Source organism: Muntiacus reevesi, chromosome 4, assembly GCF_963930625.1.
Source record: "Muntiacus reevesi chromosome 4, mMunRee1.1, whole genome shotgun sequence".
NCBI classification, from domain to species: domain Eukaryota; kingdom Metazoa; phylum Chordata; class Mammalia; order Artiodactyla; family Cervidae; genus Muntiacus; species Muntiacus reevesi.
Genome location: NC_089252.1, coordinates 61,809,316 through 61,834,114, shown reverse-complemented (window position 1 = coordinate 61,834,114; position 24,799 = coordinate 61,809,316). Strand labels below are relative to the sequence as shown.

At 41.4% G+C, this 24,799-nt stretch overlaps 1 protein-coding gene across 1 annotated transcript in view; it reads left to right on the top strand.

Moving 5' to 3' along the window:
• The window catches only part of NEK10 (NIMA related kinase 10), a 263,349-nt gene that overhangs the window by 100,257 nt on the left and 138,293 nt on the right, over positions 1-24,799 (top strand). Inside the window, exon 22 of the mRNA XM_065935224.1 lies at positions 11,695-11,770. Coding sequence (XP_065791296.1) covers positions 11,695-11,770 — 76 coding nt within the window. The remainder of the gene's footprint in view (positions 1-11,694; positions 11,771-24,799) is intronic.

The following is a 24,799-nucleotide window of genomic DNA, read 5'->3' as shown; positions in this document are numbered from 1 at the left end:
AGAATCCTGGATGGATGACATCTGCCAGGAGGGTTGAAGCCAGAGATCAGCTCCCCAGGAGAGACACAGGGCACACCCTAGATGGCGCACCCGAGAAACCGAGCGGCTGGGATGGGGGAGGCGATAAGACGCACCACCAAGCTGGGAGAGTGCGCTCGCCAAGCACCTGGTCACGTGAGCTCCTCGGACCTGGGAAGGGCACACAACCCACGGCCCACTTTAGAAAGTTCCTCTGCAGAGCAACCTGGAGCCTGAGCAGTGTAGACTGGGAAAGTACACACGCCGTGAGCAGGGGCAAACCCAGTGTGGCCGACACTACGAGCTCCCCACACACGCCAGTGATGTTTGCAGGGTTCCTCCCTCCCCACAGCACGACTGAACACTTGAGGCTAAAAGAGTGACCACCACCGCCCCCTTGTGTCAGGATGGAAATTAGACACTGAGGAGACCAGCAGACAGAAGAAGCTAAAATAAACAGAGGTCTCACTTTGGAAGTGACAGGTTCAATAGATTAAAACCCTGTAGTTAGCACCAACTACATTGGAAGGGGCCTATAGATCTTGAGAAGTATAAGCTGGAACAAGGAACTATCTGAAACTGGACTGACCCCACACTGCCCGCAACAGCTCCAGAGAAATTCCTAGATATATTTTTACTATTATTGTTTTAAATTTTATTTTTTATTTTTTATTTTTAAGTCCTCTATTGCTCCTTTAATTTTCATTTTTATAACCCACTATTATTACTTTGCAAAAAACCCCCTATTTTTAAGGCAAACTTCATATATATTTTTTATAATTTTTGTGATTTTGTTTTGTTTGTTTTTTTAATATTGTATTTTTGAGAGTCTAACCTCTACTCTGGATTTTTAATCTTTGCTTTTTGGTATTTGTTATCAATTTTGTGCCTTTAAGAATCCAATCTTCAGTACCCATTTTTATGTAGGAGAGTGATTAGTGACTTGATTGTCCTCTCCCCCTTTTGACTCTCCTTTTTCTCCCCTAAGTCATCTCTATCTCCTCCCTCCCCCTTCTCTACTCAACTCTGTGAATTTCTTTGGGTATTCTGGGCTGTGGAGAACACTTAGGGAACTGATTACTGACTAGATCTGTCTCTCTCCTTTTGAATCCCCCCCCTCCATGTCTCCTCCTGGTCACCTCTATCTCCTTCCTCCCTCTTCTCTTCTCTGTGTAGCTCTGTGAGCCTCTCTGAGTGTTCCAGGCTGTGGAGATCATATAGGGAAGTGATTACTGGCTAGCTTGCTGTCTCCCCTTTTGATTCCCCTGCTTCTCCTCCTGGTCACCTCTATCTCCCTCCTCCGTCTTCTCTTCTCCATGTAACTCAGCGAACCTTTCTGGGTGTCCCTCATTGTGGACAATCTTTTCTCCACTAACCTAGATGTTTTATCATTGGTGCTGTATGGATGGAGAAGTCTTGAGGCTACTGTAAGAATAAGACTGAAAACCAGAGGCAGAAGGCTTAAGTCCAAAATCTGAGAATATCAGAGAACTCCTGACTCCAGGGAACATTAATTAATAAGAGCTCATCCAAAAGCCTCCATACATACACTGAAACCAAGATCCACCGAGGAGCCAACAAGTTCCAGAGCAAGACATACCATACAAATTCTCCAGAAACACAGGAACATAGCCCTTAGCTTTAGTATACAGACTGCCCAAAATAACACCAAGCCCATAGACATCTCAAAGCTCACTACTGGGCACTTCATTGCACTCCAGAGAGAAGAAATCCAGCCCCACCCACCAGAACACCGACGCAAGCTTCCCTAGCCAGAAAACCTTGACTCGTCCAACCCCACCCACAGGGAAGAACCTCCACAAGCAAGCTAAACAAGATGAAAAGGCAGAGAAATACTCAGCAGGTAAAGGAACATGATAAATGCTCACCAAACCAAACCAAAGAGGAAGAGATAGGGAGTCTACCTGAAAAAGAATTCAGAATAATGATAGTAAAAATGATACAAAAATCTTGAAAACAAAATGGAGTTACAAATAAATACCCTGGGGACAAGGATTGAGAAGATGCAAGAAATGTTTAACAAGGACCTAAAAGAAAGGAAAAAGAGTCAACCAATAATGAATACTGCAATAAATGAGCTAAAAAAACACTCTGGAGGGAACCAACAGTAGAATAACTGAGGCAGAAGATAGGATAAGTGAGGTAGAAGATGGAATGGTGGAAATAAATAAAGCAGAAAGGAAAAAAGAATTGGAATTAGGACAACCTCAGAGACCTCTGGGACCATGTCAAATACCTCACATTCAAATCATAAGAGTCCCAGAAGAAGAAGACAAAAAGAAAGGTCATGAGAAAATAGTTGAGGAGATAATGTTGAAAACATCCCTAAAATGGGGAAGGAAATAGCCACCCAAGTCCAAGAAACCCAGGCAAAACACCCGAAGACACATAATAATCAAATTAACAAAGATCAAACACAAAGAAAAATATTAAAAGCAGCAGGGGAAAAACAACAAATAACACACAAGGGGATTCCCATAAGGATAACAGCTGATCTTTCAATAGAAACTCTTCATGCCAGAAGGAATTGGAAGGACATACTTAAAGTGATGAAACAGAAAAACCTCCAACCCAGGTTACTGTACCCAGCAAGGATCTCATTCAAATATGAAGGAGAAATCAAAAGCTGAGAGAATTTAGCACCACCAAACCAGCTCTTCAACAAATGCTTAAGGATCTTCTCTAGACAGGAAACACTGAAAGGGAGTATAAACTCGAACCCAAAACAACAAAGTAAATGGCAATGGGATCATACTTATCAATAATTACCTTAAATATAAATGGGTTGAATGCCCCAATCAAAGACAAAGCCTGACTGAATGGATAAAAAAACAAGACCCGTATATATGCTGTCTACAAGAGACCCGCCTCAAAACAAGGGACACACACAGAATGAAAGTGAAGCGCTGGAAAAAGATATTTCACACAGATGGAGACCATCAGAAAGCAGGAGTAGCAATACTCATATCAGATAAAATAGACTTTGAAATAAAGGCTGTGAAAAGAGACAAAAATGGACACTATATAATGATCAAAGGATCACTCCAAGAAGAAGATATAACAATTATAAATATATATGCACACAACATAGGAGCACCACAATATGTAAGGCAAATACTAACAACTATGAAAGGGGAAATTCACAATAACACAATAATAGTGGGAGACTTTAATACCCCACTCACACCTATGGATAGATCAACTAAACAGAAAATTAGCAAAGAAACAAAAACTTTAAATGATACAATAGACCAGTTAGACTTAATTGATATCTATAGGACATTTAACCCCAAAACAATAAATTTTACCTTTCTCTCACGTGCACACAGAACCTGATCCAGGATAGATCACATCCTGGATCACATAAATCTAGTCTTGGTAAATTCAAAAAAAATGGAATCACTCCAAGCATCTTTTCTGATCACATAGCAGTAAGGTTAGATGTCAGTTACAGGAAAAAAACTATTAAAAATTCCAACATATGGAGACTAAATAACATGCTTCTGAATAACCAACAAATCACAGAAGAAATAAAAAAATAAATCAAAATATTTATAGAAACAAATGAAAATGAAAACACAACAACCCAAAACCTATGGGACACTGTAAAAGCAGTGCTAAGGGGAAGGTTCATAGCAATACAGGCTTACCTTAAGAAACAAGAAAAAATCAAATAACCTAACTACATGTAAAGCAACTAGAAAAGGAAGAAATGAAGAACCCCAGGGATAGCAGAAGAAATTAAATTATAAAAATTAGGGCAGAAATAAATGCAAAAGCAACAAAAGAGATCATAGCAAAAATCAATAAAACTAAAAGCTGGTTCTTTGAGAAGATAAGTAAAATTGACAAACCATTAGCCAGACTCATCAAGAAACTCATCAAAAAAGGGAGAATAATCAAATCAACAAAATTAGAAATGAAAATGGAGAGATCACAACAGACAACACTGAAATACAAAGGATCATAAGAGACTACTATCAGCAGCTCTATGCCAATAGAATGGACAACTTGGAAGAAACGGGTAAATTCTTAGAAAAGTATAACTTTCCAAAATGGAACCAGGAAGAAATAGACAATCTTAACAGACCCATCACAAGCACGGAAATCGAAACTGTAATCAGAAATCTTCCAGCAAACAAAAGCCCAGGACCAGATGGCTTCACAGCTGAATTCTACCAAAAATTTAGAGAAAAATGAATACCTATCCTACTCAAACTCTTCCAGAAAATTACAGAGGAAGGTAAACTTCTAAACTCATTCCATGAGGCCACCATCACCCTAATTCCAAAACCAGACAAAGATGCCACAGAAAAAGAAAACCACAGGCGAACATCACTGATGAACATAGATGCAAAAATCCTTAACAAAATCCTAGCAAACAGAATCCAACAACATATTAAAGAGATCATACATCATGACCAAGTGGGTCTTATCCCAGGGATGTAAGGATTCTTCATCATTCACAAATCAATCAATGTGAAACACCACATTAACAAATTGAAAGATAAAAACCATATGATTATCTCAATAGATGCAGAGAAAGCCTTTGACAAAATTCAACATCCATTTATGATAAAAACCCTCCAGAAAGTAGGAATAGAAGGAACATACCTCAACATAATAAATGCTATATATGACATACCCACAGCAAACATTATCCTCAATGGTGGAAAATTGAAAGCATTTCCCCTAGGGTCAGAAATAAGACAAGGGTTCCCACTCTCACCACTACTCTTCAACATAGTTTTGGAAGTTTTGGCCATAGCAGTCAGAGCAGTAAAAGAAATAAAAGGAATCCAGATTGGAAAAGAAGAAGTAAAACTCTCACTGTTTGCAGATGACATGATCCTCTACATAGAAAACCCTAAAAACTCTACCAGAAAATTACTAGAGCTAATCAATGAATATAGTAAAGTTGCAGGATAGCAGCAGCAGCAGGATATAAAATTAACACACAGAAATCCCTTACATTCCTATACACTAACAATGAGAAAACAGAAAGAGAAATTAAGGAAACAATCCCATTCACCATTGCAACGAAAAGAATAAAATACTTAGGAATAAATCTACCTAAAGAAACAAAAGACCTATATATAGAAAACTATAAAACACTGATGAAAGAAATCAAAGAGGACACAAATAGATGGAGAAATATACCATGTTCATGGATTGGAAGAATCAACATAGTGAAAATGAGTATACTGCCTAAAGCAATCTATAGATTCAATGCAATCCCTATCAAGCTGCCAACAGTGTTTTTCAGAGAACTAGAACAAATAATTTCACAACTTGTATGGAAATACAAAAAAACCTTGAATAGCCAAAGCAATCTTGAGAAAGAAGAATGGAACTGGAGGAATCAACCTGCCTGACTTCAGGCTATACTACAAAGCTGCAGTCATCAAGACAGTATGGTACTGGCACAAAGACAGAAATATAGATCAATGGAACAAAATAGAAAACTCAGAGATAAATCCATGCACCTATGGACACTTTATCTTTGACAAAGGAGGCAAGAATATACTATGGAGAAAAGACAATCTCTTTAACAACTGGTGCTGGGAAAACTGGTCAACCACTTGTAAAAGAATGAAACTAGAACACTTTCTAACACCATACACAAAAATAAACTCAAAATGGATTAAAGATCTAAACGTAAGACCAGAAACTATAAAATTCCTAGAGGAAAACATAGGCAAAACCCTCTCTGACATAAATCATAGCAGGATTTTCTTTGACTCACCTCCCAGAATATTGGAAATAAAAGCAAAACTAAACAAATGGAACCTAATTAAACTCAAAAGCTTTTGCACAACGAAGGAAGCTATAAGCAAGGCAAAAAGACAGCCTTCAGAATAGGAGAAAATAATAGCAAATGAAGCAACTGACAAAGAATCTAAAAAATACACAAGCAGCTCCTGCAGCTCAATTCCAGAAAAATAAATGACTCATTCAAAAATTGGGCCAAAGAACTAAACAGACATTTCTCCAAAGAAAACATATAGGTGGATAACAAACACTTGCCAATATGCTCAACATCAGTCATTATCAGAAAAATGCAAATCAAAACCTCAATGAGGTACCATCTTATGCCAGTCAGAATGGCTGCTATCCAAAAGTCTACAAACAATAAATGCTGGAGAGGGTGTGGAGAAAAGGAAACCCTCTTACACTGATGGTGGGAATGCAAACTACAGCCACTATGGAGAACAGTGTGGAGATTCCTTCAAAAACTGAAAATAGAACTGCCATATGACCCAGAAATCCCACTGCTGGGCATACACACCGAGGAAACCAGAATTGAAAGAGACACGTGTACCCCAATGTTCATTGCAGCACTGTTCACAACAGCCAGGACATGGAAGCAACCTAGATGCCCATCGGCAGATGAATGGATAAGAAAGCTGTGGTACATATACACAATGGAATATTACTCAGCCTTTAAAAAGAATGCATTTGAATCAGTTCTAATGAGGTGGATGAAACTGGAGCCTGTTATACAGAGTGAAGTAAGTCAGAACGAAAAACATGGATACAGTATACTATTGCGGGCACATGCAACATCTGCTGGATCATCGAAAAACCAAGAGAGTTCCAGAAAAACATCTATTTCTGCTTTATTGACTATGCCAAAGACTTTGACTGTGTAGATCACAATAAACTGTGGAAAATTCTGAAAGTGATGGGAATACCAGACCACCTGACCTGACTCTTGAGAAACCTATATGCAGGTCAGGAAGCAACAGTTAGAACTGTACATGGAACAACAGACTGGTTCCAAATAGGAAAAGGAGTACATCAAGTCTGTATATTGTCACCCTGCTTATTTAACTTCTATGCAGAGTACATCATGAGAAACGCTGGGCTGGAAGAGGCATAAGGTGAAATTGAGATTGCCTGGAGAAATATCAATAACCTCAGATATGCAGATGACACCACCCTTATGGCAGAAAGTGAAAAGGAACTAAAAAGCTTCTTGATGAAAGTGAAAGAGGAGAGTGAAAAAGTTGGCTTAAAGCTCAACATTCAGAAAACTAAGATCATGGCATCTGGTCCCATCACTTCTTGGGAAATAGATGGGGAAACAGTGGAAACTGTCAGGCTTTATATTTTGGGGATCCAAAATCACTGCAGATGGTGATTGAAGCCTTGAAATTAAAAGACACTTACTCCTTGGAAGGAAAGTTAGGACCAACCTAGATAGCATATTAAAAAGCAGAGATATTACTTTGCCAACAAAGGTCTGTCTAGTCATGGCTATGGTTTTTCCAGTGGTCATCTATGGATGTGAGAGTTGGACTGTGAAGAAAGCTGAGTGCTGAAGAATTGATGCTTTTGAATTGTGGTGTTGGAGAAGACTCTTGAGAGTCCTTTGGACTGCAAGGAGATCCAACCAGTCCATCCTGAAGGAGATCAGTCCTGGGTGTTCATTGGAGGGAGTGATGCTGAAGCTGATTCCAGTACTTTGGCCACCTCAAGCGAAGTGTTGACTCATTGGAAAAGACCCTGATGCTGGGATTCATTGGGGGCAGGAGGAGAAGGGGACAATAGAGGACGAGATAGCTGGATGGCATCACCAACTTGATGGACATGAGTTTGGGTAAACTCAGGGAGTTTGTGATGGACAGGGAGGTGTGGCGTGCTGTGATTCATGGGGTCATGAAGAGTAGGACACGACTGAGCAACTGATCTGAACTGAACTGAACTCAATGCATATATATGGAATTTAGAAAGATGGTTACCACGACCCTATATGTGAGACAGTGAAAGAGACACAGATGTATAGAACAGTCTTTTGGACTCTGTAGGAGAAGGGCGAGGGTGGGATGATTTGAGAGTATAGCTTTGAAACATGTATTTTATCATATGTGAAACAGATTGCCAGTCCAGGTTCTATGCATGAGACCAGGTGCTCAGGGCTGGTGCACTGGGATGACCCTGAGGGATGGGATGAGGAGGGAGCTGGGAAGGGGGTTCAGGATGAGGAACACATGTACACCCATGGCTGATTCATGTCAATGTGTGGCAAAAACCACTACAATATTGTAAAGTAATTAGCCTCCAATTAAAATAAATTAACAGCAACAAAAAAGAAGATACACTGATGGCAAATAAGTACATAAAAATTGCTCAACACCATTAGTCATTAGGAAAATTCAAATTAAAGCTACACTGAGCTATCACTACATAGTAATTAAAATGGCTAATTAAAAAACCCTGACAACTACAAATGCTGATGAAGAGGCAGAAACAACTAGACCTCTAATATATGTCTGGTGAGAACACACTGGAAAATATTTTGACTTGGTAATATTTTAATGAAATTAAACATATACTTATCATAGTATTTAGTAATTTCACTCCAAGGAATCAAAGAGAAATAAAAATTAATCTTTGCAGAAAAATTTGTGTGCAATTATTGTGTTTACTTGAGTTTGTAGTACAATTGTGAATAGAAATGGTGAGAGTGGACTTTCTTGCCTTTTTGTTTGTAGCCTTGAGTTTATACAACCTTGTCTTAATTACTATAGCCTTGTAATAATTATTAGTACATTGTAGAAAGCTATGTTTTCTTTTCTATCAAAATCCATGGCTTCTCTTGGCCCTTTCTATTTCTATATTAATTTTATACTCAATTTGTGAAGATCCACTCAAAATATGAAGAGACATTTGATTGGAATTGCATAAATTAACTTAGAAAGAATGAAATTTATATAATATTGAAAATTCCAACCCATAAATTTGAACTTTCTCTCCATTAATTCTAGTCTTTATTGACTCTGTAACAAAATTTTATAATTTTCCCTGCGTAGGTCTTTCATATCTTTTGTCATGTTTTCCTAGGTATTTGTTTCTATGCTACTGTATAATTAGTATGCTTTCTTCTTCTTTTTACTTGAAAGGAAAGAGAAAATAATATTTTCTGATTTATTTTTAAAATTCAGTTATCAAGGCCCATCAAAAATGTGCTTATATGACAATCTCTTCAAAATATCTATCAGGATATTAACAAGACAACTATATCTTTTCTTTTATGCTTTAATTGAGATCTGATTGACATACAACATTATGTTAGCTTTTAGTGTATAACATAATGATTTGATATTTGTTATATATTGTGAAATGATCATTGTAAGTTGCGATAATATCCAGCCTTGCTTTTGATCTTAAGGGAAGGACATTCAGTCTTTTAACATTAAATAGAGAGTTAGCTGTAGGTTTTTTACAGATGCCCTTTATTGGATTAAGGAAATCCTATTTCCCATTTTGCTGAAAAGAATAGATGCTGAATTTTGTCAAGTTCTTCTTATACAACAATTGAGATGATCATATGATTTCCTTCTCTAATGCTCTGATCTGGGAAATGATATTGATTCATTTTTAAATGTTGGACCAGCCTTGTATTTCTAGCATAAACTCCACTTGATTATTATGGGTTATCCTTTTAAATATACCTCTAGATTGAATTTACTTATATTTTATTGATAATTTTAGCATCTGTTCTCATGGGAAATGTTGTCCTGTGGTTTTCTTTTCTTTTAATGCCTTTGTTTTGACCTGGTTCTGGGTAATACTGATTTCGTAAGCTAAGCTGGAAAGTGTTCTCTCCTCTTCTGTTTCCTGGTAGAGCTTGGGCATGACTGACATCTACTTTCTAAATGTTTGGTTGATTTTGTAAATGAAGTTAGCTAGGCCTGATTTTCCTTTGTTGGCAGTTACTGTATTGTGTTTTGATGAGGCTTTGGGGCTTTAGAATTGAACAACCACAAACTCATGTGTAACTATTCATTTCTCCCTATATTCTCTTTGAATTTCAGTTTCTTCATCTGAAAAATGGGTCATTGTGAGATTAAATAACAATATATATCAGTTGGTTATCACTGATATATATACTACATTTGTTTATTTTAACTTATTCACATTTTAATATTATAGTAATTGCTACTTTTACAGATAAGAAAACTATTACAAACAGAAATTAAATAACTTCCCCAGGGTTACTCAGGTAGCACATAATGAGGCTGGGATTTGAATTGAGCCTGTCTGGTTCCAGAGTCCTTGCCTTTAATCACTGCTGCTGCTAAGTCACTTCAGTCGTGTCAGACTCTGTGTGACCCCATAGACGGCAGCCCACCAGGCTCCCCTACCCCTGGGATTCTCCAGGCAAGAACACTGGAGTGGGTTGCCATTTCCTTCTCCAAAGCATGAAAGTGAAAAATGAAAGTGAAGTCGCTCAGTCGTGTCCTACCCTTAGTGACCCCATGGACTGCAGCCTACCAGGCTCCTCCATCCACGGGGTTCTTCAGGCAAGAATACTGGAGCGGGTTGCCGTTGCCTTCTCCTTTTAATCACTAAGAGACACTAACTATAATAATTGCTATCCCATTATTGAGTATTAGCACAGACAACATATGTAAGCAGCTAAATCTGTGCTAGTTCAAGGTTGTTGTTTAGTACACTGGTATGTGAAGAACTGACTCATTTGAAAAGATTGAAGGTGGGAAAGATTGAAGGCAGGAGGAGAAGGGAACGACAGAGGATGAGATGATTGGATGGCATCACCGACTCAATGGACATGAGTTTGAGTAAACTCCGGGAGTTGGTGGTGGACAGGGAAGCCTGGCATGCTGCAGTCCATGGGGTTGCAAAGAGTCATGACTGAGTGACTGAACTAACTTGATTGTTATTCATAACACAAATTAATATTACTTAGAACAAAGTCAAGTACTTCAAAATATTTTCAAACTGTCAAAGACGTTTTATTATAGACAATCAAGTACATTGTATTGAGAATTTATCACAGTGAAATTCCATACATATTTAGTGCACTTAAAAAAGTGATATTGTGAACATCAAACTTTACTAGGAATAGCAACTTGAATTTTTGCCCTTGTTCAACTCTGTACTTTTGTGTAATTCTAGTAATTAAACTTCTTGAAAAGTTTCCAAATCCTTGCAATAGTAAAAGGAAGAGTATCTGTTTCTACCACTTTGATATTAGTTGTTGAGTGGCTTAAAAAGAGAAGTATTTGAACGTTATTGGAAGAATTTAGCTAGGGTTAATATGAAATATAAATATTTAGTGTTATAGTTTAAAAATTAGAATCTTTTATATTAACATTAAGTATATTATTATATAAGTATTTTGATTTGACTGTGAACATTGTATTTACTGTGACTTCATACAGATAGATGCCATTAATTTCAGGTTTTCAGATCTTCATGGTGATTATTTAGGCTTAGCATATTTATTTATTTATTTTGGCCCATGAGATGATGACTACCATATGCCAAAACATTAGGTTCATTTTATTTATTATAAAGAATAATCTAGAAAGTAGAATCACAAGTTCAAAAGTGCTTTGTCCTATCTTTCAGTCAGCAAGACTTATTTTAATATTTTTAATGATAGATCTTATTATGTCAATACATATAGCATAATGGCATAATGTATGTACACCATTAATGAAAACTGGGAATGGTTCAGAATATTGCACATGGGGCATTTTGACAGGGAAAGACAAGAAAAACTTTCCCTTGTGAATTGTAATAGTTTTTTTGTTATTTTGTTTTCTGCAAAATGTTAAAAGCTAAGGAACAGTGCTAATTCTGGGAAAATATAATAAAATTGCTTTGTTTTCTTAATTGTAGCTGACTTTGGCCTGGCAAAGCAAAAACAAGAAAGCAGTAGACTTACATCTGTTGTGGGAACAATTCTGTATTCCTGGTAAGGACAGTTATTTTATGGTTCTCAAACATCATTCTTAACTGGTTTGGGCTTTCATTTGTTTTCTTGGTGTGCAAAGGAAAGACATTTACCTCTAATAAGTTTTCTTCAATTAGCCAGGTAATACACGTGTGTAGAATCGTGCCATTACATATTTAAAATAACCAACTATATCTTTCCTTTAAGGTAACTCTGCCCCTCAATTACTTGTAATTGAAATGATCCTCAGCACAGAACAGGTATACAAAACTTGTTGAATGAATCTGTGAATTAACTAGTAGACTTGGTTTGCAACATGACACTTAGAATATTTAATTGCATCTATTGAATACATGATTCTTTTATTCATCTATAGATATTCAAGGTCAAGGAAAGGGTTTTTAAAGTCCTAATGCTTGTCCTAGCATCTGGCAAATAATAGGTTCAGAATAAATTTTATTATGTGAATGAATAAATGATGATATATTTACTTATACATATATTTACAAAATTGGTTGCTTCTTGGATAAATGAGTGTTATTTTGATGAATTGAGACTCTTTAGCATGGTTTTAGAGTTCCTTTGCAGTTCATTAAGTATCATGAAGTGAGAATCTTCCTATGCTGATCATATATCATTTGTTCTGAATCTGTCAAACAGATATGGTAGTCTGTAGATGCAGCAGATTTCAGGGAAATATTCTGAAATCTCATTCATCAGGTCAATCAAGACACTTCCATCTTTGTTTTTTAATCTAGTCTATTGCACAACAGAGCCCTGGGAATAGGGTTCAGAATAAATCTCCAAGGAGGGTGGAAGTTGGAAATAACAGCCCTTTTTTACAAAGTCCTTTCATACAAGAATATGTCAAGTAGTATTTTTGAGGGATCAATTTTCATTTATTTGGCTAGTGTTATTGAAACTAGCTTCATGAGAAGATGCAGAGACTGGTGGACCAGTCTACAATTGTACCTTGAAAACTGAAGGTTTATCTGTGCACTTAATCTCTTAATAATAAGGATATGACTCAACTACTACTTGTTGCTGGTAGAATAATTTTCTTTTGTTCTACTTCTTACTCTTTTTCAGAAATAATAAAAACTTAATCACAAAAGTGTTAAGTAATCATATATTCCTGAACAAGTAAAATGCAAACTAAAAGTAAGCAGATTTATTCCCAAGGCTATAAATTAATAAGTTTAGAATTGCTAATATGATAATTTTGTGTCTGTGTTGAGGTGGGGGGGGAGGAGCCAGGAGATCTGTACAGTATATAAGAAGAAATCTAAAACATGACAATTATTTTGTCTTATTAGCCCAAAGATAGATTCACATTTCCTTTTAACTTTTAAATTACCTATAGAGTTAGGAAAGCTGAACCTCTTAATATGGTTAAGCTATTGTTTCATTTAGGAATATCACAAATATATGACCATAAAGCTCTTTTTAAAAAAAAATTGCTTTAAAATTTTTACTTCTACTCTCTTATCCCACTTTCCTCTTTCCTGGTTGTTATAAATGTCCCTTGTTTGATAGGTTTTACAATAAACAGGCTCACAAGCCATTTTTCTTAGTTTTTGATGTCTTCAAACTGAGCACAGAGTCAAAAGAACTCAGTTCTAAATTACGTTCCATTACTTTCTTACTTTGGGTTTTTCCAAAAGACAAGGATCTAAGTAAAATAGTTTATTTAGCAGGTGGTCCCATGAAATACTAGGGGGCTGGAGAGGGAATGAGACACAGAAGAGAAAGCAGCCAGTAGGAACTATTAGTAATCAGATCTGTAGATTGTGATCTGGGATATAGTACGTGAGATGTTTCAGTGGTCCTATATACCAAATGAAAGGTAGGAATTTTTCTTCTTTTCCCAGCCGCAAGTGGTTGAGGACTATTCCACTGACCTTTAGACACTCCTGGCCTCCTGGGGTGGGGGCTGGGAGGAAGCCCCAGTAGAGAGTCATGTGTGATGTTAAGGATACGCACTGGAAATGTCAGCTGTATAAACTCTTAAATTTTTATTGTTCCAAATTTAAGATGGCTCCTAATACATCATTTCACAAGTCCAGCTACTTTTGAATTTTTTATATCCTTCTCTTCGAGCTTCCTCTGAGTTTGTGAATATGACAAAAGTAAAACCAGCATCTTTCACAGTCTTTGCCTCGATACTTGCACCTTCATGCCTATTCCCCTCCACATTCTGTAGTTGTTTTTGTTCAGTTGCCAAGTCATATTTGATTCTTTGTGACCCCAAGGACTGCAGCACACCAGGCTTCCCTGTCCCTCACCATATCCTGGAGTCTTCCCAAGTTCATGTCCATTGCATCAGTGATGCCATCCAACCATCTCATCCTCTATCACCCTCTTGTTCTGCCCTCAATATTTCCTAGAATCAGGGTCTTTTCCCATTGTGAGGCTGTCACGGCTAATGCCATGGCAGGCAGCCTAGATTAGGAGTAGGCCTGGTTTCCCGGGGTAACATAATTATCAGGCTACCTGGAGCCAGCCAATCAACATATGCCTAGCCAGAAAAAAGGGAGCCTATCAGGGGAAAGCTGAAAGCCCCACGTTGGGCCAACAAAAATTACCTTGCAACTGTGTAACCAATCCGCTTATGCCAACTACCCACTGTGTAACCAATCTGATTGTGCCAACTACCTGCTGCTTATTTTGACCTAATAAATACCCGAGAGAATTGGGGCTTGGGACCTTTCGTCCTCACACACCTGGTGAGGGCGGGAGGCCCTGGCTCGAGTCAGTAATAAATTCCCCTATTGTGAGTTGCATTGTTTCGAGGAGTCTTCTTTCCCAACTGGGGACTCGGACTACGGGCAGAACATTTGGGGGCTCATCCGGGATCCCTTGACTGGGGAAGAATGCTCTTTGGAACAAAGGGGAAAAAAGACAGGTAATAGCACCGGTGCTCAGTCAGGTTTAGAGAAAGACCAGAGTAAAGCCGAGGCCCTGCTGTGAAGCGGGAAGGTGTCTGGCACAGAAAGAGACCAGAGTAAAGCCGAGGCCCTGCTGTGAAGCAGGAAGGTGTCTGGGGCAGAAAAAGTCCAGAGTAAAGCCGAGGCCCTGCTGTGAAGCAGGAAGGTGTCTGGCGCAGAAAAAGTCCAGAGTAAAGCTGAGACCCTGCTGTGAAGCAGGAAGGTGTCTGGCGCAGAAAAAGTCCAGAGTAAAGCCGAGGCCCTACTGTGAAGCAGGAAGGTGTCTGGTGCAGAAAAAGTCCAGAGTAAAGCCGAGACCCTGCTGTGAAGCAGGAAGGTGTCTGGCATTAGGGAAAGCTTTCCATGGGGGAACGGACTGACCATTCTGGCTGGCGTGAGGCCGAGGCCAGCGAGCGTGCTGGGAGGCAGCCAGCTCTGCGGGAAGGAGACCTCTTCTCCTAAGCCTGAATCTGGGGAACAGTGGATGCCATACGGTAAGGTGACCCTTGTTCCAGAGGATCTGTGTTGTCGGCCGATGTGTGTCTGTCTGTGTGTTTTTCTGTATAACTGCCGGCATTGTCTCCTGTCTCGTTGTTCTCTGGTGTGTCGTTGTCTCCTTCTTCCTATAAAGCCTTGGAGCCTCATTTCTGTTTCTGGGAGTTTCAGTGAACAGGCTGACAGTTGTCGGGGCAACTGACGAGTCCCGGCCAGGGCTACTCCCTGGCGGATTCTGAAGGCCTCCCAACAAGTCAGCCCCAGTAACGGGAGCCCAAGAGGGTGAAACTCCTTTCTTTTTTCTCGTATTCTAAACCGAGAATCTGACCAAATAAAATCCCGTCTGTGTGGGCACGGGACAGGCACTTAAGAGCCAATAGGGCGCCTGCCACTGGAAGACTCCTGTGAAAGGATAAGGGAGTCACAAACGGGCTAGAAACCCTTAGGGTGCCTGCTCCCAGCAAGAAAACTTCTGTGCAACGACTAAGGCACTCAAATAGTTCCACGAAGCATACCACAAGCCCAACCTCCTGGCCGCCACCACTCCCGATAGGATTTATTGGTGGTAATTCTCGGTTACTTTCATCTGACTCTCACTATGGGGCAAGAAAAATCTACCTCACTCTCTCTCATGACTGATCATTTCTCAGCTATCAGGGCTAGAGCGTATGATCTGTTGCTACTGGTTACAAAGAGTAAATTAATAACCTTTTACTCTGCAGAGTGGCCCACCTTCCAAGTTGGATGGCCTCCAGAGGGAAATTTTCAACCTTCTATTATTTGGGCAGTGAAAGAAAAAGTTATGGCTCCTGATCCCTGGGGCCACCCGAGCCAAGTCCCATATGTTATAGTCTGACAAGATCTAGTAGAAGATCCGCCCAAATGGTTAAGACCTTTTGTTCACAAACTCCCTAATTTTCCTAATGTACAGGCCCTGGTTACAGAAACTCCCACTCCCCCAGAGAAAGCCAAGAAGAATAAGGGTCCAAAACCAGTCTTGCAGGAATCCTCGGACCGGAACCTGATTGACTTGGAGACGGAAATTAGGCCCCCGCCATATGCCCCTCCTCTGTTGCAGGTTCCCCTGGGAGGAAAGGCCCCCCCCCCCCCGATGAATCAGAAGGGACAAGGGAACCCCGACTCTGGAAAAAGAATAGAAAAAATAGGGGTGAGCAGGATCATGGGGACCCAGAGTTACCTTCATCTACTGTACAGGCACTCCCTGGCCGGGTGGGACCAGCTAACCTGGACGGAGAGTGAACCTATCAATACTGGCCCTTTTCCCATTTTGTTCACTCATAACCCTGCCTGGGATGATTGCCAGCAGCTGTTGCAGTTGCTCTTCACCACGGAAGAATGGGAGCGAATCCTGGCAGAGGCGCAAAAACGGGTCCTGGGGGTCGACGAAAAACCAACCGCCCAGCCTCATCTCATGGATGAGGGTTTTCCTCTGTTGCGGCCTAACTGGGATTTTGAGCAAGTGGAAGGTAGGGAGCGTCTCCGAGTGTACTGCCAGACTCTAGTGGCTGGCCTGCGGGCTGCAGCTAAAAAGCCAACAAATTTGACAAAGGTAAATTTAGTAAGGCAAGAGCTCACTGAGAGCCCATCAGCCTTCCTAGAGAGGCTAATGGAAGCCTTTAGACAATATACACCTATGGACCCCCAGGCTGAGGAATCACGCGCTGCAGTTCTACTAGCATTTGTGAATCAGGCAGCCCCAGATATTAAGAGGAAATTACAAAAGATAGAGGGGTTAAGAGAACAGACAATACAAGACTTACTGAAAGCAGCTGAAAAGGTATTTAATAATAGGGAGACCCCAGAAAAAAAGGGAGCCATGGGGACAAAAATATTGTTGGACCACAGAACAGAAAGTGAATCTGGGGACCCATCAGGTGTCCCATTCGTTTTTGGTGATACTAGAATGCCCAGCCCCTCTACTTGGACGGGACTTGTTGACTAAAGTTAATGCTCAGATCCATTTTGACCCTGGGGGAATGTCAGTCACAGATGGACTTGGACAGCCAATACATGTCTTGTCTCTAGCTTTAAGAGATGAATACAGACTTTTTGTGCCTAAGCCCTCAGAGGTTTTAGCACCAGATGTACAACCGTGGGTCCACAAATACCCGTTGGCATAGACAGAAACAGCAGGAATGGGACTGGCTAAACAGAGACATCCGGTCGCCATCGAACTAAAAGCCGAGGCGACTCCTGTGAGGGTGAAGCAATATCCTATGAGCCAGGAGGCTCGGTGGGGGATCACTCCTCACATTCGACAGCTCATGGATGCCGGAATTCTCAAGCGGTGCCAATCCCCTTGGAACACCCCCTTACTACTGGTGAAGAAGCCAGGGAGTACGGATTACAGACCTGTCCAGGACCTACGAGAAGTCAACAAGTGGGTGAGTGACATACACCCTACTGTCCCCAAGCTGTATACCCTCCTGAGCAGTCTGCTGCCTGAGTACACTTGGTACACTGTGTTGGACTTGAAAGATGCTTTTTTCAGCCTACCCCTGGTGGCCCAGAGCCAGAAAATATTTGCCTTTGAGTGGACTGAGGCAGAAGGCCAATGGGTAGTACAACTAACTTGGACCCGCCTCCCACAAGGGTTCAAAAACTCCCCTACCTTGTTTAATGAGGCTTTGAGTGAAGACCTCTATGAATATCGGACTCGCCACCCAGAGGTCATCCTGCTGCAATATGTGGATGACCTTATGTTGGCTGGAACTGCAGAGGAGGCAAGCAGCCGTGCCACCAGTGACCTCTTATAGACTCTAGGCACCTTGGGATATCGTGCTAGCGCAAAGAAGGCGCAAATATCCCAGCAAGAGGTCACTTATTTGGGGTATAAAATCAGGCAGGGGCAAAGGTGGCTAACTCAGGCCATGAGGGAAACAATATTGCAGATACCAGAGCCCAAGACCCCCCACCAGGTGAGAGAGGTTTTGGGGACTGTTGGATATTGTAGACTGTGGATCATGGGGTTTGCTGAGAAGGCCCGGCCTTTGTATGAGGGAAGTAAAGAGACCCCAAACTGGACTTGGACTGAGCGAATGAAACAGGCTTTCCAGACACTCAGACGGGCCCTACTAGAAGCCCCAGCCCTTGCCCTGCCTAACCCAAATAAGCCATTCCAGCTGTTTGTAGATGAAAAGCAAGGAATAGGAAAGGGGGTCTTGACGCAACAATGGGGACCATGGAAGCGGCCGGTAGCATACCTTTCAAAGCAATTGGACCCGGTGGCCTCTGGGTGGCCCCCTTGCCTCCACATCATTGCAGCCACTGCCCTCCTCATCCGCGACACCGACAAGTTGACATATGGACAGCAACTCTGGGTTTATACCCCCCACGCCATCAAAGGGGTTTTAAAGCAGTCGCCAGATCAACGAGGATACCACCCTCCAGAAAGATGACAATGATGGATGGTACCAAGATTGAAACAACAACCTGATATTGCCTGCCATCCTGGTCGTCACCTATGTGAACACCTGCACACAACTACACACTTGGGAGAAAAAAAAAGACCTTGACACTTCTCCAGACAGCCTGCCTGAGGTTCCCTCAACAAAATGCAACTGTAATCCAGGCTTGCAAAGCATGCCAGCTGATGAGGACAGAGAAAAGGCAGCACACTGGAATGAGGTACTGAGGGGAAGAGCCAGGGCAACACTGGGAGATAGATTTCACCAGGCAAGTACGGGTATTACTATCTGTTGGTTCTGGTAGATACCTTCTCGGGATGGGTAGAAGCCTTCCCCACTAAGGGAGAGACAGCAACAGTGGTTGCTAAAAAAATCTTAGAGGAGATAGTGCCTAGGTACGGGCTGCCACACGGGCTGCCAGTGACTATGGGCTCTGATAACGGACCTGCCTTTGTGAGCCAGATTGTACAAGGGCTGGCCCAAGCTCTGGGGACAAAATGGAAGTTACATTGTGAATATAATCCTCAGAGCTCAGGACAGGTTGAGAGAATGAATCGGACCCTAAAAGAAACTTTGACAAAGTTGGCAATAGAGACTGGTGGGGACTGGGTGACCCTCCTTCCCTTCATGCTCTTTTGAGCGCATAACACCCCTTATAAGCTGAATCTTGCCCCTTTTGAGATCCTGTATGGAAGACCCCCTCCTGTGTGTCCTATATTCGAGGGAAAATGCCTACCACCCCCTACCTTGAGACAATTTCAGCAAACACTGATGGCATTAAGTAAGGTGCATAGCCATGTTTGGAAATTAATTTGAGAGATACACGAGGGTCCAAGCAAGGGACCATCTCCTCGCATAATATTGGCCTGGGTGATTGGGTTTGGGTAAAATGACACCAATCTAAAGCATTAGAACCTAGATGGAAAGGCCTTTATGTTGTTCTCCTTACCACTCCTACTGCTGTTAAGGTCGACAGGATCGGACCCTAGGTTCACTGCAATCATGTGCGGCAAGCCACCCTGGAAGAACAGGAGAAGATGCAAGCAGAATGGGAGGCAAGACCTCACCCATCAAATCCTTTGAAACTGAAACTCATATGACGGGAGCCCTCTTAACTCTCCTGCTGATGACAGTTTTCATCGGCCCAGGAGCAACCAGCCACAACCCCCATCAGCCAGCTAACCTGACTTGGGTGATCTACAATCCTGAGACTGGAGAAGTGCTTAATTCGAGCTCCAACGTGGCCCCCAAAGAGACATAATGGCCAGTACTGACATTTGATTTGTGTGTGCTGGTGGCTGACGGTAATGGGTTTGGTCCCCACCAACTGACCAAGTTCTTTGCCCACAGCTCTTTCGGTCTGTTCACCCATAACTGTGAGTGAAAAGGCCCACAGTACTATGAACAGGTGCCTGTCTATGTCTGCCCAGGGGGAAGAAGGGATCGGAACCAAATTGAAAAGTGTGGGGGAGTTGACTCTTTTTATTGCGCCACTTGGGGTTGCAAAACCACAGGAACAGTCCATTTTGCATCTCCAAAAATCCTTGAGCTCCTTGGCTGAAGTAGTGTTACAGAATAGGAGAGGTTTAGATTTGTTATTTCTGCAACAAGGAGGATTATGTACAGCACTGGAAGAAAAATGCTGTTTCTATATCAACCATTCAGGGGTGGTACAAAAATCTCTCCAGAAAGTAAGAGAGGGACTAGCCCAGCGAAAGAGAGAACAAGAAGCCCAACAAGGCTAGTTTAAATCTTGGTTTCAACGCTCCCCTTGGTTGACCACTTTGATTTCCACCCTCCTGGGTCCACTCATAATATTAATATTGTTACTGACCTTTGGTCCATGCATTTTAAACCGTCTGGTCTCATTTATTAGGGAGCGCCTAAATGCCATCCAAATTATGGTATTGAGACAAAAATATCAGTCAATTTCACAGGGTGACGAGAAAGATTTCTCTACAAAAGTACAAAGACAGGGGGGAAATGTGAGGCTGTCACAGCTAACGCCATGGCAGGCAGCCTAGATTAGGAGTAGGCCTGGTTTCCTGGGGTAACATAATTATCAGGCTACCTGGAGCCTAGACAGAAGAAAGGGAACCTATCAGGGGAAAGCTGAAAGCCCCACGTAGGGCCAACAAAAATTACCTTGCAACTGTGTAACCAATCCGCTTACGCCAACTACCCACTGTGTAACCAATCCAATTGTGCCAACTACCTGCTGCTTATTTTGACCTAATAAATACCCGAGAAAACTGGGGCTCGGGGCCTTTCATCCTCACACACCTGGTGAGGGCGGGAGGCCCTGGCTCGAGTCAGTAATAAATTCCCCTATTGCGAGTTGCATTGTTTCGAGGAGGCTTCTTTCCCGACCGGGGACTCGGACTACGGGCAGAACACAATGAGTCAGCTCTTTCCATCAGGTGGCCAAAGTATTGAAGCTTCAGCTTTAGCATCAGTCCTTCCAATGAATTCAGTTCAGTTCAGTCTCTCAGTTGTGTCTGACTCTTTGCGACCCCATGGACTGCAGCACACCAGGCCTCCCTGTCCATCACCAACTCCCAGAGTTTACTCAAACTCATGTCCATTGAGTCGGGAAAGCCTCATCAAGAGGCCTTTCAGTTCCTTTTCACTTTCTGCCATAAGGGTGGTGTCATCTGCATATCTGAAGTTATTGATATTTCTCCTGGCATTCTTGATTTCAGCTTGTGCCTCTTCCAGCCCAGTGTTTCTCATGATCTACTCTGCATAGAAGTTAAATAAGCAGGGTGACAATATACAGCCTTGATGTACTCCTTTTCCTATTTGGAACCAGTCTGTTGTTCCATATCCAGTTCGAACTGTTGATTCCTGACCTGCATATAGGTTTCTCAAGAGGCAGGTCAGGTGGTCTGGTATTCCCATCTCTCAGAATTTTCTACAGTTTGTAGTGATCCAGTGAGTAGTCAAGGTTGATTTCCTTTAAGACTGACTGGTTTGATGTCATTGCTCTCCAAGGGACTCTCAGGAGTCTTCTCCAGCACCACAGTTCAAAAGCATCAATTCTTTATTGCTCTGGCTTCTTTAGGGTCCAACTCTCACAGCTGTATATGACTACTGGCAAAACCATAGCTTTGATTTACAGACCTTTGCTGGCAAGGCGATGTCTTTGCTTTTTAACACGCTGTCTAGGTTTGTCTAGGCTTTCCTGCCAAGAAGCAGTCGTCTTCTAATTTCATGGCTGCAGTCACCATCTGGTGATTTTAGAGCCCAAGAAGAGGAAACCTGTCACTGCTTACACCTTCTCTCCTTCTGTTTTTCATGATGTGATGGGACTGGATGCCGAGATCTTTGTTTTTTGAATATTTAGTTTTAAGAAGGCTTTTTCACTCTCCTCCTTCACCCTCATCAAGAGATTCTTTAGTTCCTCTTCACTTTCTGCCATTAGAGTGCTGTCATTTGCATATCTGAAGTTGTCAATAGTCCATGTTCTGTAATCTCTGTGTAATTTTTATAAACTCCTTTGAGCCAATTAATTTGACCTGGAATGCCTCATTCAAGCTCCCCTGCGTTTAATGAGCTTGATCTTTCCATATCAGTTTGCTCTTTTTGTCTTTGTTTGTTCAGGTATTAACTTATTTAATTGAAGAAAGTTCTTTCTCAACGTTTACAGGCAGTGCCTCAGAGCATTCTTTATTCTGAATCTCAGCTGCTAAATAAGTGTTTGTGGGCACTGGATTGATTGTGATGGAACAGAAGTTTCATAAAATTTCTTTATCTGATTGGATTCATTATTAGGCAGGTCTTTATTGTCCTTTTCATGGAAAATAACCTCCAAATATAATCTTTGGTTATGTTTTTTTATCTCTATGTTTTACTCCAATTCCAGAGTCTTAAAATTGTATAATTCCTTCAACTTCATTTTCAGAGCAGATTTTAGAGTTTGAAGCTCTGAGAAACATTTTAGGCTACTTCATGTGTGCATGCATTTAAGCTGCTTCAGTTATGTCTGACTCTTTGTGGCCTTATGGACTGTAGCCCTACAGGCTCCTCTGTCAATGGGATTCTCTAGGCAAGAATAAGGGAGCGGGTTGCCATGCCTTCCTCCAGGGGATCTTCCCAACTGAGGGATCAAACCTGTGTCTCTTGTGTCTCCTACATTGGCAGGCAGGTATTTTACCACTAGCACCACTGGCAAGTTCTTCCTAGAATATATATTTGGAATTTCTGGATAATAAACAAGTATGATTTCATAAAAACAGATAACTTGGACTAATCTTGGAATGGGAATTCTTTGAGACTTTATTGCTTAGTGTAATCCCACTTGTGTTATTATATTAGATAATTAAAAGTTGGCAAATTTTTCACTGGATGGATCAAAATAAACCTGTAGGAAAACCTGAACAAGTAGAGACACATTGAAACCTCCCTAACTAGACTGTCCTTCCCAAGGTCTTAAGGAATCTCTGAGCTCTGAGACTCTTAACTGGCCTAAAATACTTCAGTAGCTTCCAGCTGCTCACGACTCACAGACCGAGTCCCCAGTCGGACTGCAGGTGGACAGCCCTGCTCCCTGCCTTTGCCAGCATCCTGCTGTCCCTCCAGCCCAGACGTCACTGCTCTTAGCTGAACCCTGTGTGTTCCCTGTGACCACAGGGCTTTGACATGTGCTGCTCCCTCCGCCTGGGATACTGCTTTCCCCATTTGTCAGCTGGTAAGCTCTTCTTACACTTTGCCTCTCAGCCAGACTCCCCCAAACAGGACAGGATGCCCCTGGCCTACACACACCATGCACTCATCCTTCAGAAGGTGAACTTTTATATTTATTTTGTCATAGGCCACCATCCTCAGCACTGAGCCCAGAGTGTGGTTTACAGGATCACAAGAAACATATACTATATGAGTGATCCACTACTTGTATGATTATGCCCAGAACCTGAAATAATGGAGGTATTCTTATTGTTACTCAGTCTCTCAGATGTGTCTGACTCTTTGCAACCCATTGGGCTGCAACACGCCAGGCTTCCCTGTCCTTCAGTATCTCCTGGAGTTTGCTCAAGCTCGTGTCCATTGAGTTGATGATACAATGCAACCATCTCATCCTCTGTCACCATCTTCTCCTGATCTCAATCTTTCCTAGCATCAAGGTCTTTTCCAGTGAGTTGGCTCTTCACATCAGGTGTCCAAAGTATTGGAGCTTCAGCTTCAGCATCAGGCCTTCCAATGAATATTCAGGGGTGATTTCCTTTAGGATTGTCTGGTTTGATCTCCTTGCTGTCCAGGGGACTCTCAAGAGTATTTCCAGCACCACAGTTTTTTTTTTTTTCCAGTCATATGAAAGGTATTATATTTTCTTTTTTTTTTCCATTTATTTTTATTAGTTGGAGGCTAATTACTTTACAATATTGTAGTGGTTTTTGCCATACCTTGACATGAATCAGCCATGGATTTACATGTCTTCCCCATCCTGTTCCCCCCTCCCACCTCCCTCTCTATCCCATCCCCCTGGGTCTTCCCAGTGCACCAGCCCTGAGCACTTGTCTCATGCATCCAACCTGGGCTGGTGATCTGTTTCACCCTTGATAGTATACTTGCTTCAATGCTGTTATCTCAGAACATCCCACCCTCGCCTTCTCCCACAGAGTCCCAAAGTCTGTTCTGTACATCTGTGTCTCTTTTTCTGTTTTGCATATTGGGTTACCGTCTTTTTAAATTCCATATATATGCATTAGTATACTGTATTGATCTTTATCTTTCTGGCTTACTTCACTCTGTATAATGGGCTCCAGTTTCATCCATCTCATTAGAACTGATTCAAATGAATTCTTTTTAATGGCTGAGTAATATTCCATCGTGTATATGTACCACATCTTCCTTATTCATTCATCTGCTGATGGGCATCTAGGTTGCTTCCATGTCCTGGCAATTATAAACAGTGCACCACAGTTTGAAAGCATCAGTTCTTCAGTGCTCAGCCTTCCTTATGGTCCAACTCTCACATCCATACATGACTACTGGAAAAACCACAGCTTTGACTATATGAAGCTTTGTCAGCAAAATGACATCTCTCCTTTTTAATATGCTGCCTATGTTTGTCATAGTTTTTTTCCAAGATGCAATTGGATTGGCCAAAAAGTTCAGTTGGGTTTTTCCATGGGCTCTTATGGAAAAACCCTAATGAACTTTTTTGACTAACCCAATATAATAAAGGAAATTTCTCCCTC